Raw genomic sequence first — 16129 nt, 5'->3', positions numbered from 1 at the left:
TTGTGTGTGAAATTATCTGCCATGCAATCACGGATCTTTATGAAACTTCACAGGTGGCAACTGAACTTGTCTAAAAAGTTTGAGTTCATGGGGGGTTTAACTCCCAACCCCTTCCTTGGCTACGCCCCTGGGTTCGGTCACTATTTTTGCAATACATGTATATGGAATTTGACAAAATTTGAATTTACGTGTGAAAAAACAAATCGTATCCCACTATCTCAGATTTATATATATATATTTATTTATCTATTAGACATATACCACTCTTTCGTTTAAGGTATTGTAAGTATGATTGGCAATATGATTGTACCACTGAAAAAATGATATATGTAAAAATAACTTTTTTATGTTTTGGGACGTAAGTGAAATAAAAATACTTTTTTTTTCCTTTTAGTATTTTCTTTTTCATAATATTTACTTTAACAAATATTACGCTAGGTGGCAGTATCAGAATGTCAAAAAGTACATTTTGTGCAGTTGTGAATATTGAAACATTAAAAGATAAAACAAATTATTATGGCTCTATGCTGTGATTGTGAAGCTTTAGATGACGCCTTTGAAAGGTTAGATAATTTTTGATGCAAATTTTACAAAAGAAATTAAACTAATAGACTGTAATTCGTGACGTCCCCCACGATGCGTGTGTGAAGTATAGACTTTTGTCTTATCATTTATCTCGAAACCTATGTCATTGTTTTGTTCTATTTATTATAAAATTTAAAATGTATTTTACAGTTAGTGTATCGTTTTTACTCAAATGTTTAATAAAATAAATTCAAAAACACTGCCGAACATATTTAGCCTTTTTTTTTTTAGTTTTCATTTTTTACGAGTATAAGGGCAGTTACATACGTGAACGAGTCTGCTTATTTAAATTCAACCTGTGATAAGCTGTGATTTGCTTGAAGGCTTTCCCAATATTCTGACTTCAGTGAAGTACACCAATCGTTATTTACTATAAATTGTTATATAACACCAACTTTGCTTTCCACCACAAAACGAAGTCCACTCTTTTGAATTATGCCAAACGTTTTAACGTTAAAAATTCGAATACAGTAACTGTAGAAAATTGAATAGCCTAGAATCTAGATTCCTCCCTTTATCACTTGTAGATATATATATTTTAACATTAAAAAAATGGAGTGTCAAGTTGACTAGTTGAATTTAATTTTAATTCAAGACCAGAAATTATCATTATGAATGACAAGCTGTATAGTTATTTGGGAATTATATTGAATTTTAGTCTTGTGATTTGTGAGGTACCTTAAGCATTGACTAATCTTTTATGCATAATTTTGAGCTGCTGATCACTTAACATTTCAATGAATATTGCTGTGCTTTTTGGTTCAGAAATATAAAACAGATATTATAAACCTTAAAGATATGTTATTGAATACATATTGGTTCGTGCATATGATTGATTCCTCTTGTGAATTTATTTAGTTGTTTCTTCTTATTAAACTTGTAAAATAGCTATGATTTTTTGTCTGGTGTTAAGATTCTTTTCATGTTGTACAGTAACAATGTACAAAAAGGAATAAACTCAGAAAAATATTAAATTTGCACGAGAGCAGTGTCACATTGGTTCATTATAGCAATTTTTTATAGACATCTAGTCAAAAATTGTTTATATTTCAATCATTTTTCTATATTGAAGTAAATCACCTTTGCAAAATATAATACCAGAATGTGTTTAAATTAAAGCAGTATTTAAACTATTACACTTTTTAAACACTTGGATAACAAGAGATGATCTGGTCCTTCAAAGCTGTCTGTGGACATATTTGAGAAAAGAAGAGATCAAAACTAACCTTTTATTGTACATAAAATTATCCGTTCATCTCTTAAGCTCTTTTAAGGTGTTGACAGGTATTCATTCCAAAAATTAATCATCCTGTTAGATAAAAGGAGTCTAGCTTATTTTGTAAGATATTAAACTTGTATTTTCTCATCCTAGTGTTTTTAAAATTTAGCTCAAAGAAATTGGTAGCCTTTCCTTCTGACCTCAAGAGAAACTAGAGATCTTAACCTATCCTTACAAGTTAACCCTCCCATCCCCAGAATAATTTTCAAGCTCACCAGGTTAGATGGATTAAAGCATATAAAATTATGTAAGATCTTCATTTAAAATCTCTAAGTAATGAACTTTATTGTAGTTTATTATAAATTATTAATTAGATATAATACAGGTTTAATCATTACACAAAATTGACAATAGAAATTTAGTTCTTAATTTTTATTTTAAAATTAAATAGTAGCTCTTTCTCTAAAACAAGTTTATGTAATGTGTTCAAACTTAACAGTTATAAAAAAGATATATTTTTAATCTCTCTCCAGTTTAAAAATTGAAATAATATTTAACAGAAGCAGTTCTTCACAAAGTATGCATTTAGCATTTTGTTAGGTAGTTATTTCATTGCTTTCTCTATCATATACATACACAGTTTTAATGTGCTATAACAGTACTCTGTACATGGCCTTTACAACTAACTGTGACTAATTCTTTCTCAGGTTTATAACATGTAAACCTGTTCAACCTGATACGTGTTCAAGGATAATGGAGACTGTAACCAAACATTTAAGAATTCCATGGTGTGATGGGCAGGGGACACGAAAACTGGATCCAGATATTCTCATGGCAGCTGTTCTTCTATTAACAACAATGTTTCTTGCTTCACAAAGTTGGTCAGCTACAATTATAGTATTTGGACTGTTGCCTTTCCTGTTGATTGCTACATATGTAAGATACCTCAAAATTCATACAAAGACTAAGTTTTTTTTTGCATGGACAGTACTTTCTTTCTCTTTTCTTCTTGGAATTTTTCAGTTTGAAGTTGTACCATATCTTGAAATTCTATTTTCAGAAAATGTCATTTTAATGTGTTTTGTGTGTATTATGTGTCTTTGTGGCTATCTAACAAAACAAGGTCCTGGGCATCCACAAAATGTAGAAGTTTCTGATCAAGAAGAAGGTGTTGTCAAAGATGCTGTCAACTTGGTAATTGAAGACGAAAATACCAAATGTCGTGTATGTTCTATCTTTCAACCTCACAGGTGTAGCCACTGTCGAATCTGCAATCAGTGTGTGTTAAGGAGAGATCACCATTGTGTATGGTAAGCTCTGAACATTTTCTTAAGATAAGAAGGAAGTCTACATGTTTGTAGGTGGTATGTATCCAGTAAAACCATATGCAGTATATTTAGCATTTTGAACTGAAGAAATTTGTAAACCTTTCTTGCAAAAACATATAAAGTTTAAAATCTGTAAATTAAAACATCAAATTGTATTTATCATAACAGCGAAAGCATAGGTAGTAGTGTAAGTTCAAATTACCTCCTACTCCTACAAACATTCAGAGATGGACCCCTCTCACTGTAATAAAACTTTTTTTTGGTGTTTAAAAATTACAATAGTCATTTACATACAAGTAAAAAGATGAAAAAAACTACAATACCTGGACTTACATTTTGTTAGTTTCAACTTCTTTAGCTGTGACTTTTTCTCTTCTGTCAAAATAAGTTATTAATTACTTGGGCATTTATATAACTATAAATGGCAGTGAACAAGTACAATAAAAAATGTGTAAAAAATAAAAATTGAAATTCTGAACTGAAAAATAAAACTTGAGATTTGGTGCTCCATTGTTCAACAGGCTATCCCATATTTCAAAAACCATGGGAGATAATAGATAATCACTGTGCATATGTTATTTTTGGAAACACTAATGAGAATGCAAATAAAAATATAATTTTTAAATATACAATATGATATCTTCAAGCTCCTTATTCAAGACTTAAATCTTGCTGATATTGTAAGACTTAAGGATTATCTATTGCATTTTGGGCCTTTTCCATAGCATTACTTAGCAAGAATTGTCTGAGGCTACTTTGTTTCTTTTCTCCAGAATGACAGACAATCAAGCATACTTACCAGTCTTCTTATAGGAACAAGTAGTATTTAGTTGCACTAAAGCCAGTTTTAGTTGGGTATTCTGGACTGGCATACACAGTTAAGTAAACTAGTAGTGGAAGTATGTAGTATGTTTGTAGTTGGGAGGTTGGAGGAGCAATTGGAGACTATCTAATCAGAAAAAATACAACAGATAAAAAGAATTGTAAACTGTAGGAAATGATGGCAGGAATTTAACCAAGAGCTACATCAGCTAACAATGACTAAGTTACAAACATTACTATTAGAGCTAGAAACTATGGAGTTAATTGTAACAAGTAAATTGTATTCAGTTAAAGATTTCAGCCTTTAGTTTGTGCAGATAAGGAACTATACAAGGGAATGAAATCAATGAGACAGGTATGGTAGCAAATGAAATACTTTTGGAGGTTAAAGTTGAATGTGATTCTATTGTACGACACATAGATAGTATAGCTGGGCAACTTAATATAATTGGCTATTTTTGAGCAGCACTTACATTAATTAGTGTTTTGATATAAGTGATTATTGCTTAGTTAGGTTTAACATTTTACCAGACATTATGGAAGAAAGATGATATTGAAAAGTTAGTTATTACAGATTTCTGTAACTTATTTACTATTTATAAGTTATAATAATTTGAGTTAAATTAATAACTAGATATAGTAAAACTGGTAAATAAAAGTAATACATTCAAAGTTTTAATTTAAAGTTTAGTGATGTAACTTTAAAATAGGCTTAATAAGTGCAACAGTACTTGGTATATTTCAACTTACTGGTAAATCACAAAACAGATAACTATAAATGACATTGAAAAAGTACAATAAAAGAAAGTGTGAAAAATAAAAATTGAAAAATCAAACTAAAAAAATATAAACTTGGGATTTCGTACCCCATTCTTGAATGGGCTCCCCCCATATTTCATGGGTCATTGGAACAATGTATAACCACTGAGCATGTGTTGTTCTTCTAAAGTCTGAAACCTAAGATTCAAGGTTTAAATTCAGCTTATAGTTGTATGTATATTTTGATATAAATCAGGCTAAATACATTGTATTATTAATGTTATGTAAACATCAGTGATTAGTTGTTGTTACTTCTGATATAGGTCTATAAAATTAAAGATAACCTTTATTACTTCAGTGTGGAGACAAACTATTAATAAAAAAACTAATATAATCGGTTCTTAAATGTTAGGTTTAACAGCAACAGTGTTAACATTAAGCTACTGGTATTTGGTATTATTTATTTTAACTGCATGTACTTTTAAGGAATCTAGTAATGAAAATGTGCAATGTTTATGTCGTGTTCATAAGTTGGAGGCTATCCCAATCAAAGTAGAGGCAACAGATAAAGATCAGTGTAGACTGTGAGAAAGGTAACAGGATTTTAGAATGAGCTTAAGTGTTTATATTCAAGGGATACAGCTGCTAACAGTAACATTCAGGAACTTAGAAAGAGTACTATTAGAGTAAAAGTAGTTAATTTACTTCTAATGAGCCTATTCGACTGAATAACAAATTTCAGCCCCAGGTTTCTGCAGATCAGGAGCTATTGGAGGTAAGGAAAACAAAAGATCAGAGAAGGATATGGATGATAAAGTTATAGATGATTCCTTAACATGGTATGTGGTTAGGTTAAACTGTGGGGTAGATAGAGAGAAAAGAATCAATTATGATATCCAGGGGCACAGGTGGAGTATATAACTAACATAGCAGAGGGTATATTAAATGGGGGCTAACAAAGATGCAGTTTTTGTTGTACATGTGAGGGTTAATGATGTGGGAAAAAGTAAGTTAGAGGAGCTAATTAATAAGTACAAGAGGTTGATAAATGCTGTACCTTAATTTTGTCATAGATACTGCCCAGAAGTAACTGCAAGGACAAAGTTATAAATAGTTCACTAAGGATAAACGGTAGGTTTACATTAGTATGTAAGGATGAGCAGATTGGCTGGTTGGACTTGTGGGATCAATTCAGTGGAAGAGGTGGACTTTTTGAAATAAATAGTCTACATTTAAATCAGGTAGATCCTGGCTTGTTTGCTGCAGTTTTAAATTCAATTGTAAGAAAAGTCTCAAACTAAGATTGGACAGTGGTGAGGCCAGTTTTTGAGTCTGTACTGTCTTGTTGAAAAATATATACAGTATTAATATTTATGATAATGTAATTTATTACAAGAATGCCTCATTATAACTTACTTTCTTGTTAGGTTTTGAAATAATTTGTATTTTTGAAAAATAAATTCTGAAAGGGAAGAAGGATTAGACCCTTAATAAATTGTATCGGCTAAATGGCCTGATGTTTCCAGATTGGTTTAACAATCTCATGTAGGTTTAAACTTTAGAAATATTGCAGTGATAAGTGGATAAGCTAACCTTTTTGGTGGTTGAAGTTTAGGTCGAGGAGTAGATAAATGCAACTTACCTATAATACTAAAACACATGTCCACACTATACATAATATACATTATAGTGTGTGTGTACTACAGTATAATTCTTGTAGCAGCCGTTTTATGTTGCATTAAAGTCATTATGTTCAGTGTGTATAGATTCCAGAGTACACACAAATATTTACTTTCTGAACTATCCGTATGTGATACATCTACTAAGCTATATGCCATAGGTCCCTCTGTTGATTCTTGTAAAGTTGAACTAAAGTTGAGTGTGAAAACAACAATATAAAGTTAAGATATGGCTTAAGATTAGGCTTTATATAAGGTATAATAATAAAAAATGTTGCTTTTGATCCATTATGATGTACAGGGAAGAGATCCAAGTGATCTTGTTACTGTATTTGTTTTGCAGGTTAGACTGTTGTATTGGAGCTAAGAATCATCGATATTTTATCATAGGACTAGTTGCCCTGATTATAGTTTGTTGCTATGGTGCCAACTTAACACTGACAACAATCTGTCAGCCTAAGCTGGTTTGGGGGACAGTGTATTTACCAGACAGTTGCAATGATGTGTATGGTGATATTCAGTAAGTCTATCTAGGATATCTGTTAACTTAGTCCACTTACAGGCTGTGGGCTTGTTATTTCTTGTAAATCCACAAACACAGGTCAAAGAAGGTTGTAACTATGGTAAAAGTTGTAATATTAAACTTAAACATAACAAATTAATCTTTTCATGGTTTAATTAATAAATGTGAAATTATAAAATAAGCTCCAAATGAAAATTTTTGTAAAAGAGGTTTTTTTAACTGTAATAGCATACACCCAAATATTTTTCTTCATTTCTATATGTTTTGAGATTTTAATAATTTTAGAAAGAAGACAGTTGAGGTTGTCAGTGAATCAGTCATCATGTTTTTCATTGCTTAATATCAATTGTGGCTACTTACACTTAACATTGTTCCTCTAAACACAGTGCTGATCAATGAATGTTGATCATGTTGATTCAAAATTTTTCACATTAAAATAGTTTATATTATAATTTGGTGAAAACGTATTATTTAACTTATTTGTTTAGTACTTATGTATCAGTATGTTTAAAAATCTTGTCATACATTTCTAGTTATAACAGAAATTTTTTGATGCATTTAAAAAACAAAGAAGAAAGAATTTTATACACTTTTTATTTATTTTCTTTAGATACATTAAACTCTGCAGTATGTTGAAACAGGTTGGGTTGTTTCATTAAACCAAAAACATGTTGTACATTAGTTTCTATATTGTATATATGAGAGCAGACCAATAGTAGTTGCCAACAACTCTTACATAAAAATAATTCTACAAACTAGTAAATACTATTCCCAGTAGCTTCATGTACCCATTTATTAGTCCATTAAACCTTCGTTACAGGCCTTGAAAGATTTGATTATTTTGTGGGATGCAAGCAGACTAGTACCAAGGCTTGTGAAGGAGATACAGAGTACCACTAATACTCTGGCCATAGGATAATGTATTTCTATAAAGTGAATATTATTTTTGAATATTAGATGACTACTGGCTCCATGATTACTTAGACTATCAGCTAGATATGGAATAAGGCCTGACACACAGTGTACAAAACCATCATTGTTTTGTCAAGTGGCCACTACTTGTGTACACTATAGTATACATTTGGTACTTTTCTCAACATACCAGTTAAAACTCTAATGGTTACTTTACTATTTCCCCTTTTGCCTTTTAAATATGATGAGAGGTAGCAGAGGTAATAAATATATATATTTTATCAACTTAGTTCGTAGCAGCTGGTTGATTTAGTACATTGCAAGATGCATATCAGGGTTGTAGTGATTGAAATGTTACTGATAAACCTTTAATTAATTTGAAATACAGTTTTTTTTTCAATCATGTAGTAATTTGTTTCTATGAAGTTAGAACAAAACTAAAAATCAAACTGGCAAGTAAACATGCCTATCTTACAGCGCAGATAGCTCTCAAGTAGCTTTGCATGAAATTCAGATCAAAACAATCCTATCGTATACTATCATATAAAGTCCAGGATGCTTTGTTGCATCAATTGAGTACCCTTATGATTAACAACATATTTCACTGTAATCATATGAGGCTCAAGCTGTAATTCCGATAATATATCATGAGGTTTGGCCAGTTTAGGAGATTTAGATTAGTCCTACTTACATATATACCTTACAGTAGTAATAAAAGTAATTGAAACATAAGAGGAAACTTATGTTTCTCTTCATCAACTGAAACAACCATTTTAGTGTTGTTAATTTACTTCAACTATGCAAATTTCAGTTTTGTATGTTGTACAAAGATACAAGTCAACATAAAACAAATACAAGCTCAAGAGACATTAGAAATATTAAAAACATTTGTCACAGAAAAATTTTTTATGATCAAATTTATAACATAGTAGTGGTAATAATTAGTCACTTTATAAACAAACACTCAAAAATCATTAACATATTTCAAGCAAGCAAAATGGCAATATTTTTTATTTATCACTAAAAATATAATGTACTATCATAATTACATTTGTTTTTACATTTTTGGAAATTTAAAACTTCAGTTTCTCTGCTGTTAAATTTAAGAGTTATTATTAAGTATTTTTTCATTACAATAAGATGATTTTAAGAAATATGTTTAGTTGAGGAATGTATTATATAACTATCAGAAATTCACCATTGCAAAATAGTAGAAGCAGAAGTTTCCAAGATGGTGAGCTTTATAGTGTTTTGCTGCAATTTTGGAGGAATCTTTGTGTAAACTGAAGCTGTGTGCTTCTCTAGAACATAAATATTCTTTTTATATCACTTCCAGTTTTACTGTTGATCACTATGGTTATATTTGTAATGTATTGCATTTTTTTTTCCCTTTTTAGTAGCAAGAATATTTTGTTTTCTTTTGTCACACCTGTACTTGATAAGGTTATTTTACAGTATGAATCTGGAAAGTTTTGTTTTCTTTAACCACACCAATATTTGATGAGGTTATTTTACAATCATCAGGTTCTCTTAACTGGCTGAAAAACAAACAACAAAACTGTGAAACTATATCAGACTTTCCTTTTTGAGTCTAGGATTAAATTTTTAACAAAACTGAATTAAAGCTTTGGTTCATATGATATGATTTTATAAATAGCATTCCATTCATATTTTAGTAAGAATTAGCTGTATTCACATTGTACATATATGAACTTTAACCTATGTTACATCACAATTAAAGTTGTATGACATATCTTGTAGAATAATAAGTGTGTGTGCACATACAAAATCAATTTGTTTTTTTGTAATTAAATAATTTTGTATAATAATGGCTATATTTGTTGTTTAGAATTAAAAAGCTTTAGATAAAACTAATTATGATTGTAATTTCTAAAAAACAAAATGAGTGTTGGCCTGTTTTTAAGGTAGTCCCCTATACTAAATGATGTAAATAACACCTGTATATGGACTCTAGGCAACACTACTATATCTACATCCAATTGAGTTCCCCCTTGATGCAACACATAAAACTACTGAAAAAACAATATACCTATCCCAGTGTTAGATTTATTTTTGCATACGCATGGAAATATACAAAGTGGTTCATCATATCATCATATCTTGCTTATTATTTGTCATGTTAATAATTGTTTTGTGTTATTTTGAGGAAATTACCTGAAATATTTCTCATTGTAAGAAGTATTAAGTAAAATTATTTTTTATACATTTATTTCCAGAGCTTGAAAAATCAACGTAGAATATTTATGATTTTGTGATTAATTAAAAATTACTAATTTTATAATTTAACTCTTTCTCTGGACACTCACTCAATACCACACTTTTACAAAGCTAAAGCAAGTTATATAGTGAGTTCCATACAGGAACACGTCGCAGTTCTGTATTTGTTTCCATGGTATTAAGCAGTTACATTGCATGTACTATTGAGTATTTATTTAGAAATAACACAAAGTTATGGTAATTTGGACATCTAAAAAAGAAAGATTGCAACTTAATAGTATCTTTGTATCTTACATGGTATTAAACAAAAGAAATTTCAGATAACTATGCCAAAAATAGGAAACACTACAATTCACAAAAAACAAAGCATCAAATTAATAGAGGTATCTGTACAATAAAGTAATACCCAACTGTGAAGATATGTTGTCTGTTTAACTTAACCCAATAACAAGTTTTACATGTGAATTGCAAATATTAATAAATACTCAAAGTTAGGACCAGATATGGGTTTTATAGTGTATGACATAACACAAAACTATTGTTAACCACAGCCATTTGTCTTAAGGTATAATCGCATAGTAAACCAAACAGGCAAGGAATACAGTTACTAACCTGAAGTTTGTACCTCAGTTTTATTCATAGTCTTATGAATAGTGTTACTTTAGTTTATGCCTCATCTTGTGGAGTTTTTGTAAATTTGTATTTGTGTGTATGTAAAATAAGGTAACAAAAAAAACTAACGATGACAGGTACATTAAAACTATTGTGACTGAAACATTTTCATATATTAATAAAACTAGTTTAAGTTGAACACAATATTATAATACTTTAATATCATTAGATATAAGCACCAGGTTTATTAATTACCATTTCTTACATCGATCTCCACAGTGATTTTGTGAATTTCTTCAGGAGATTATACAATGTTTTTCTTCTTTTGAGGCGAACGTAATAACAACATGATCAACCACTTTTTGTCACTGAAAAACATACAAAAGAGTGGAAAATGCCTAAAATAACTAATTTATAAATCTAATACAATTATGTCTAAGAATACATGAAAAGCTGTTGCAGAGAAACATTTATCACTAGAGGATGACTATAGGTTGATTAGGACTTGTTTGGGATAGTTAATGCTAGTATATATTTTGTGGAATGTGTCCTTTCTAGCTTTATATTAAGCAAACAGCTGTAAAGACTTAATTACAAATATATGAATTCTTGAAGCTTCTCTGTACACTCACTTGCCAAAATATTAGAAATCTTTATCTAAAGTGCATCAATCTTGTTATATTGAATTTGTATAAAATATATAAATACAGGTTAGTGAAATAAACCTAGCAGCAGTCTAATGCATAAATGAGGTAAATTTTGTCCTTATAACCAGAAAGATGAAAGATTTATCAACCCCTGAAGAAGATGCTGTTGTCAGGGAACTTGATTGCCAGATGTCTCAGTTGTGGAATTGATTCATAAATCAGAAACAACTGTATATTTAATGAAGAGAAAAAAAATATTTGTCTAACAAGAAAAATGTTGAATTGAAGAAAGAGCAATCAAACGGTAAAATAATAAGTATTGGTTTATGTTATAGACATTCAATTGTGTAGGAAATAATGGATAATTTTAGTAATAGTCCTAGAACATTTGCTTCCATCTGAATAAAATAAACTTTGGTAAACATCAGCAGAACTGGACTCTTGGCCAGTATAAATCTGCAAGTTGGTTAGGTGAATCACACTTTACATTATCCTGCAGAGGTGGTATGATTAAGATGTGTAAACAACCCAGCAAAGTCATGCACCCATTCTGCATGGTCTCCACTGTACAAAGTGGTGTACTAGTGTGTGACTCATCTACATTAAGTTTAGATACCCTCCAGATAGTCAGTGAAACATCATATACAGGCTATAATTAATGCTTGTGATGATCCAGTATGTTATTAGATTGTTTTATTTCAATAGTATGACTAGTGAGTGTACACATACTACAAGCTTTTTTCTGAATGATTAATTAATAGCTATTACTTGTCAGTCTCCAACCTTTCTACATCATTTGAAAAGTGATACTGTTAAGTCATGTACAGTTATAATAGTTTTTAGTAGTCCAAATTCTAATCAGTATCAATTACTTCCTATGTTTGTTTCTTCCAGTATTGCCATGTGTTTTGTTAGTGCTGTTTATGCTCTCCTTATTGCTGCCTTGGCAGTCCTTGTTCTTGGCCAACAACTTTGGCTTATTTGCTGCAACACAACAGTTCAAGAGTGGAGAAGAGGATGGCAAGGTCATTATAGTCATGGGATTTTCTGCAACTGCTGGAAGTTCTGGTGTGGTGGAAACCTGTGATATAGCCGTACAGTATCATGTAATTACCTGTACGTAGCTGTTCAGTGCTGTATAATTCTGGAAATAGTGTACAGTGGTAGTCATCTTGTTTTTAAAATTTTCTCGTACATACATTGTATATAGCAGTTGTCTCCATTAGGCACCACACAAGGCCTTTGAAAGCCTGATTAATGGCCAACACTAAGATCAGATATCTTAAAAGTAAATAAAACTCTATCTGGAATACACTGCATTCCCCAACAAGCTCAGGCCCAGCCTTTTATTTTGTGTTCATAATTTTAAGTGGCTCAACATGGAAGATAATTGGGGATTGTTGACATACAGTGTATGTCATTTGTTGCTTTAAGCTTTTTTTCATTTTCCATCATTTCTTCAAAAACTTTTATTGCAAACTTCAGGCTTGTAGAAAAGAAAGAAAGAAGTATATGTACGCTGGTTCAGTTTAGAACTGAATGGTTTGTTACCTAGGGACCTCAGTGTTCCTGTTTACATTATAGACAAATTTTAATTTGCCACACATTTTTATTTGTAGCAGTTAAGTATAAGTGCTATGTGATGTATATGTACATACCTATACATCTATCCATGTTTGTGTGACATGATTTTAGCCCTCAGTGAAACAAAGTGAACTAGGTTCTCAAATATACTCTAGGCAGCCTGATATTTTAATATTTTAAAGATAATTATCTTACCCAGTACTTATCCTTTTTATTTTGATGCTCTTTGCAGGAAAGTATAGTCTGTACATTGAAAATACAAGGATATTTTAATATATACTGTTCAGGATTAGGAAGACAAATCATTTAAAGGTTGACATTACAAACGTTTTTCACAAATATCTATATTTTAAAAACAGAATAAAGGGATCACAACAATCATATATTTCACTGCAGATAAAACATCAGTTTTCAACAAAATGTAAAAGGATGAAGAGTAATGTTTCCTTTATTAATAATGTTACTACTCTAAAACCTTTATTAATAATATAATGTTACTACTCTAAAACCTTATAAACAAGCATTCAGGAGATTACAAATAAATCTGACTAAGGGGAAGTTACTATAGCCACTATTAACTAATAGTAAGTGTATATCTGATTAATTACTTTTTTGCCACAAACAAGAAGAAATGAGATTATATTAAATAGATAGTGTAAACCAATCAGATAATTTTGTTTTTTCTTATAATTGAATTCTGTCAGGCTTAACTGAACTTGATACATAAAAAAATATGTTAATTAAATTTTTCATTCCTTTGATGTAAAATTTGTACATGGAAAGGAACCATTATGTTTTCAATGTTGTAACTTGAGTAAAGTTTTATTAAGTAAATTAAGTCTGATTATTTATTTAGGTTCAAACTTAAACTGTGGATCTTGTTTTATTACTCAACGTATCCTTTAATGACATTTGTATTTCTTTTTAACAAGTGTTTTTTTTTTTCAAACTCAACCTGACCTAATATTTAGGTTACATGGTATTTATAATTAACAGGTTTCCTTTTCTTTATAATTTTTTAATGTAAAAGCCAATTATATGTGCTTTTCATAGTTGTTTCATTATATTTTAATCTCATTAATTCTCATGGCAATACTTATTTTAACAAATGGTCTTTATTTCAAGTTTCACACTGTTTACATACACATATGTATATGAGATATTGGTTTTAGAACCAAATAGCTTTGTTTTTAATTTAGTAGCTTATATACAATTGAAATAATTAAAATTTTTCACCAAGTCTTGCATTATTAAAATCCCATTTCATGAAGAAAAGAAACTTTTCAAAAATAAATTGGATTTCAGTGTTATACTAGGGTTAATGTTAAGTAGAAAATTATTGTGAAGAAGTTACAGAAGTATGAATCCTTATTTCATTCAGTCTCTGTAGAAATTTCCCCAATAATAAAAATAACAGATTTTCTACTTTGTAGAAAAAAAATGGTAGAAAACAGTTACTTGTTCAGTTGTGTGTGAAAGTTAGTAATAAGATAAGAGGCTGTGTTTTCCAAAAGTTGAGATCTTCACACCTGTTGGAAAAGGATCAACTTTCTGTTGCCTGTAGTACATGTAAATTGTATCAGAATTAAACATAAACCATAGGTGAAAAATTCATTTTAGAAACTATTTTTGGAGTAATTACCCTGTATTCAAAACACAGGTAATTAGAGAGAAGTAATCAGCTAGTGATAGCTATGAGCTTTTAATGTTGTAATTACATAGTTCATTTTCCATAACCTGTCATTTCCTACATGATTAAAGATTACTTTATGTAAAAGTGCCAAGTAGGTGTATGATAGATCATTGAACACAACATTTTTGTACTTAATAAAACTTAGGTAATTTCATTCTATTTGAAGGATAGATCTTTCTATAAAATGTAAGTGTAATCATGTTTTGTTAATCATTTTTGAGGCTCAATAATGCAAAAACATCTTCATAAAGAGCATCTCGATCTTGTGATTATAACAATTTATTTATGTATTTCACTGTATTAAACCAACAGTATGTGCTTGCTAAATCTGGCTTATTTTTAATGCAAATATTATGGTTGTATATGTACATCTGTAAGCATATTGTAATTTACGTACGAGTCATTTCTTAGTTAGCAGGATTGACCATGATCTTGTGAGATGCATACATTCATGTATATGGTTACTGTTATAGCAATATCTTTTCACTTTAATGTTGATGTTAATAACAAAACAGAAAATAATCAGCATAATGTAAACAAGCCAATTACTATATCAAATTCAATAATTTTATATTTGACAAATTGTTTTCACATAACCAGAATATCCAGGAAAATAAAGATTCTGAACACGCATGTCTTTGACTACATACATATGTTGTTCCAGCCAGCATTTTTTCAAAGTTTTCATGTTGAAGAAATATAATATATAGTGCTATTTGTACTTGCAGATGTGCAAACATTGTAAAGAACTCCCTATTTCTTTATCTTTGAAGCTACCATAGAATAAAGTACTGGTTGCCAATGTGCAACTGTATCACAAGTTTTTTTTTCTTGTAGCAGATGTTTTTGAAGTTTGTGTTTCAGTTGGCTAAAAAGTTTGAGCTTTTGATGGATCACCTGAAAATCCACTTTCAAATTCTTTTGCTTCGCCAGGCAGAGAGTTCTTTTGGTGAAAATGAATGAAATGCTTCTCAAGAACACACTGAGGTTTGTTTATGGGAAAAACTACATTTTTTGAATTGTGTATAATTTTGTCTGGAATTTGGTTTATTATAGCCATATTTTTAAAGACAATCATTTGTAAGCCTGACACTGAATCAAAGAGCTCTGGTTAGCTTAAACATAGTGCAAATTGTTTTTAGTGGTGTCATCCACCAACTTTAAGTAAGTTTCTTACTATCTTTGCCTTGTTTATTTCATAATAAGAATAGATGAATACTATCTGAATATTATTTAAATAAATAAATAATGTTTCATGTTAATTTTATTAAAATCCAAAAGAAGGGAAAAAATGTTGATTTATCTTTAAATAGAAATTGTCTAAAAGTCTTAATTTTTGTTGAATATGTTTCATCTGTATGTTAAGTCAAAAGTTATCAAAAAGAAATGATATTAATAAGAAATAATCAGGTAGATACAATAAAGATTGTTTGTTACATCAGCACTGGAAAAAAGTCGTCTTTTATGGCCAGAGGTATTGTTTGTTTGTTTGTTTGTTTTGTAATTTCGCACAAAGCTACTCGAGGGC

General features: G+C 30.0%; 1 protein-coding gene across 4 annotated transcripts; it reads left to right on the top strand.

Annotated features, from left to right (window-relative positions):
* Nucleotides 1–412: 412 nt before the first annotated feature.
* On the top strand, nucleotides 413–15893 carry LOC143255413 (palmitoyltransferase ZDHHC23-B-like). Of its 4 annotated transcripts, none has more exons than XM_076511048.1 (5): nucleotides 421–563; nucleotides 1974–2082; nucleotides 2512–3114; nucleotides 6736–6912; nucleotides 12219–15893. In XM_076511048.1, the coding sequence occupies exons 3-5, from the start codon at nucleotides 2558–2560 to the stop codon at nucleotides 12409–12411; spliced, it is 927 nt and encodes a 308-aa protein (XP_076367163.1). In that variant the 5' UTR covers nucleotides 421–563; nucleotides 1974–2082; nucleotides 2512–2557; the 3' UTR covers nucleotides 12412–15893. The 4 variants fall into 4 exon arrangements, with proteins under 4 accessions (XP_076367161.1, XP_076367164.1, XP_076367163.1 ...); XM_076511047.1 differs by having other exon boundaries at nucleotides 1974–2111; XM_076511046.1 differs by lacking the exon at nucleotides 1974–2082 and having other exon boundaries at nucleotides 413–563.
* The last annotated feature ends 236 nt before the right edge of the window (nucleotides 15894–16129 follow it).

Source organism: Tachypleus tridentatus, chromosome 7 (assembly GCF_004210375.1).
Source record: "Tachypleus tridentatus isolate NWPU-2018 chromosome 7, ASM421037v1, whole genome shotgun sequence".
Classification (NCBI taxonomy): Eukaryota; Metazoa; Arthropoda; class Merostomata; order Xiphosura; family Limulidae; genus Tachypleus; species Tachypleus tridentatus.
The sequence above is the reverse complement of the archived record's forward strand: the minus strand, read 5'-3'. Positions and strand labels throughout refer to the sequence as shown.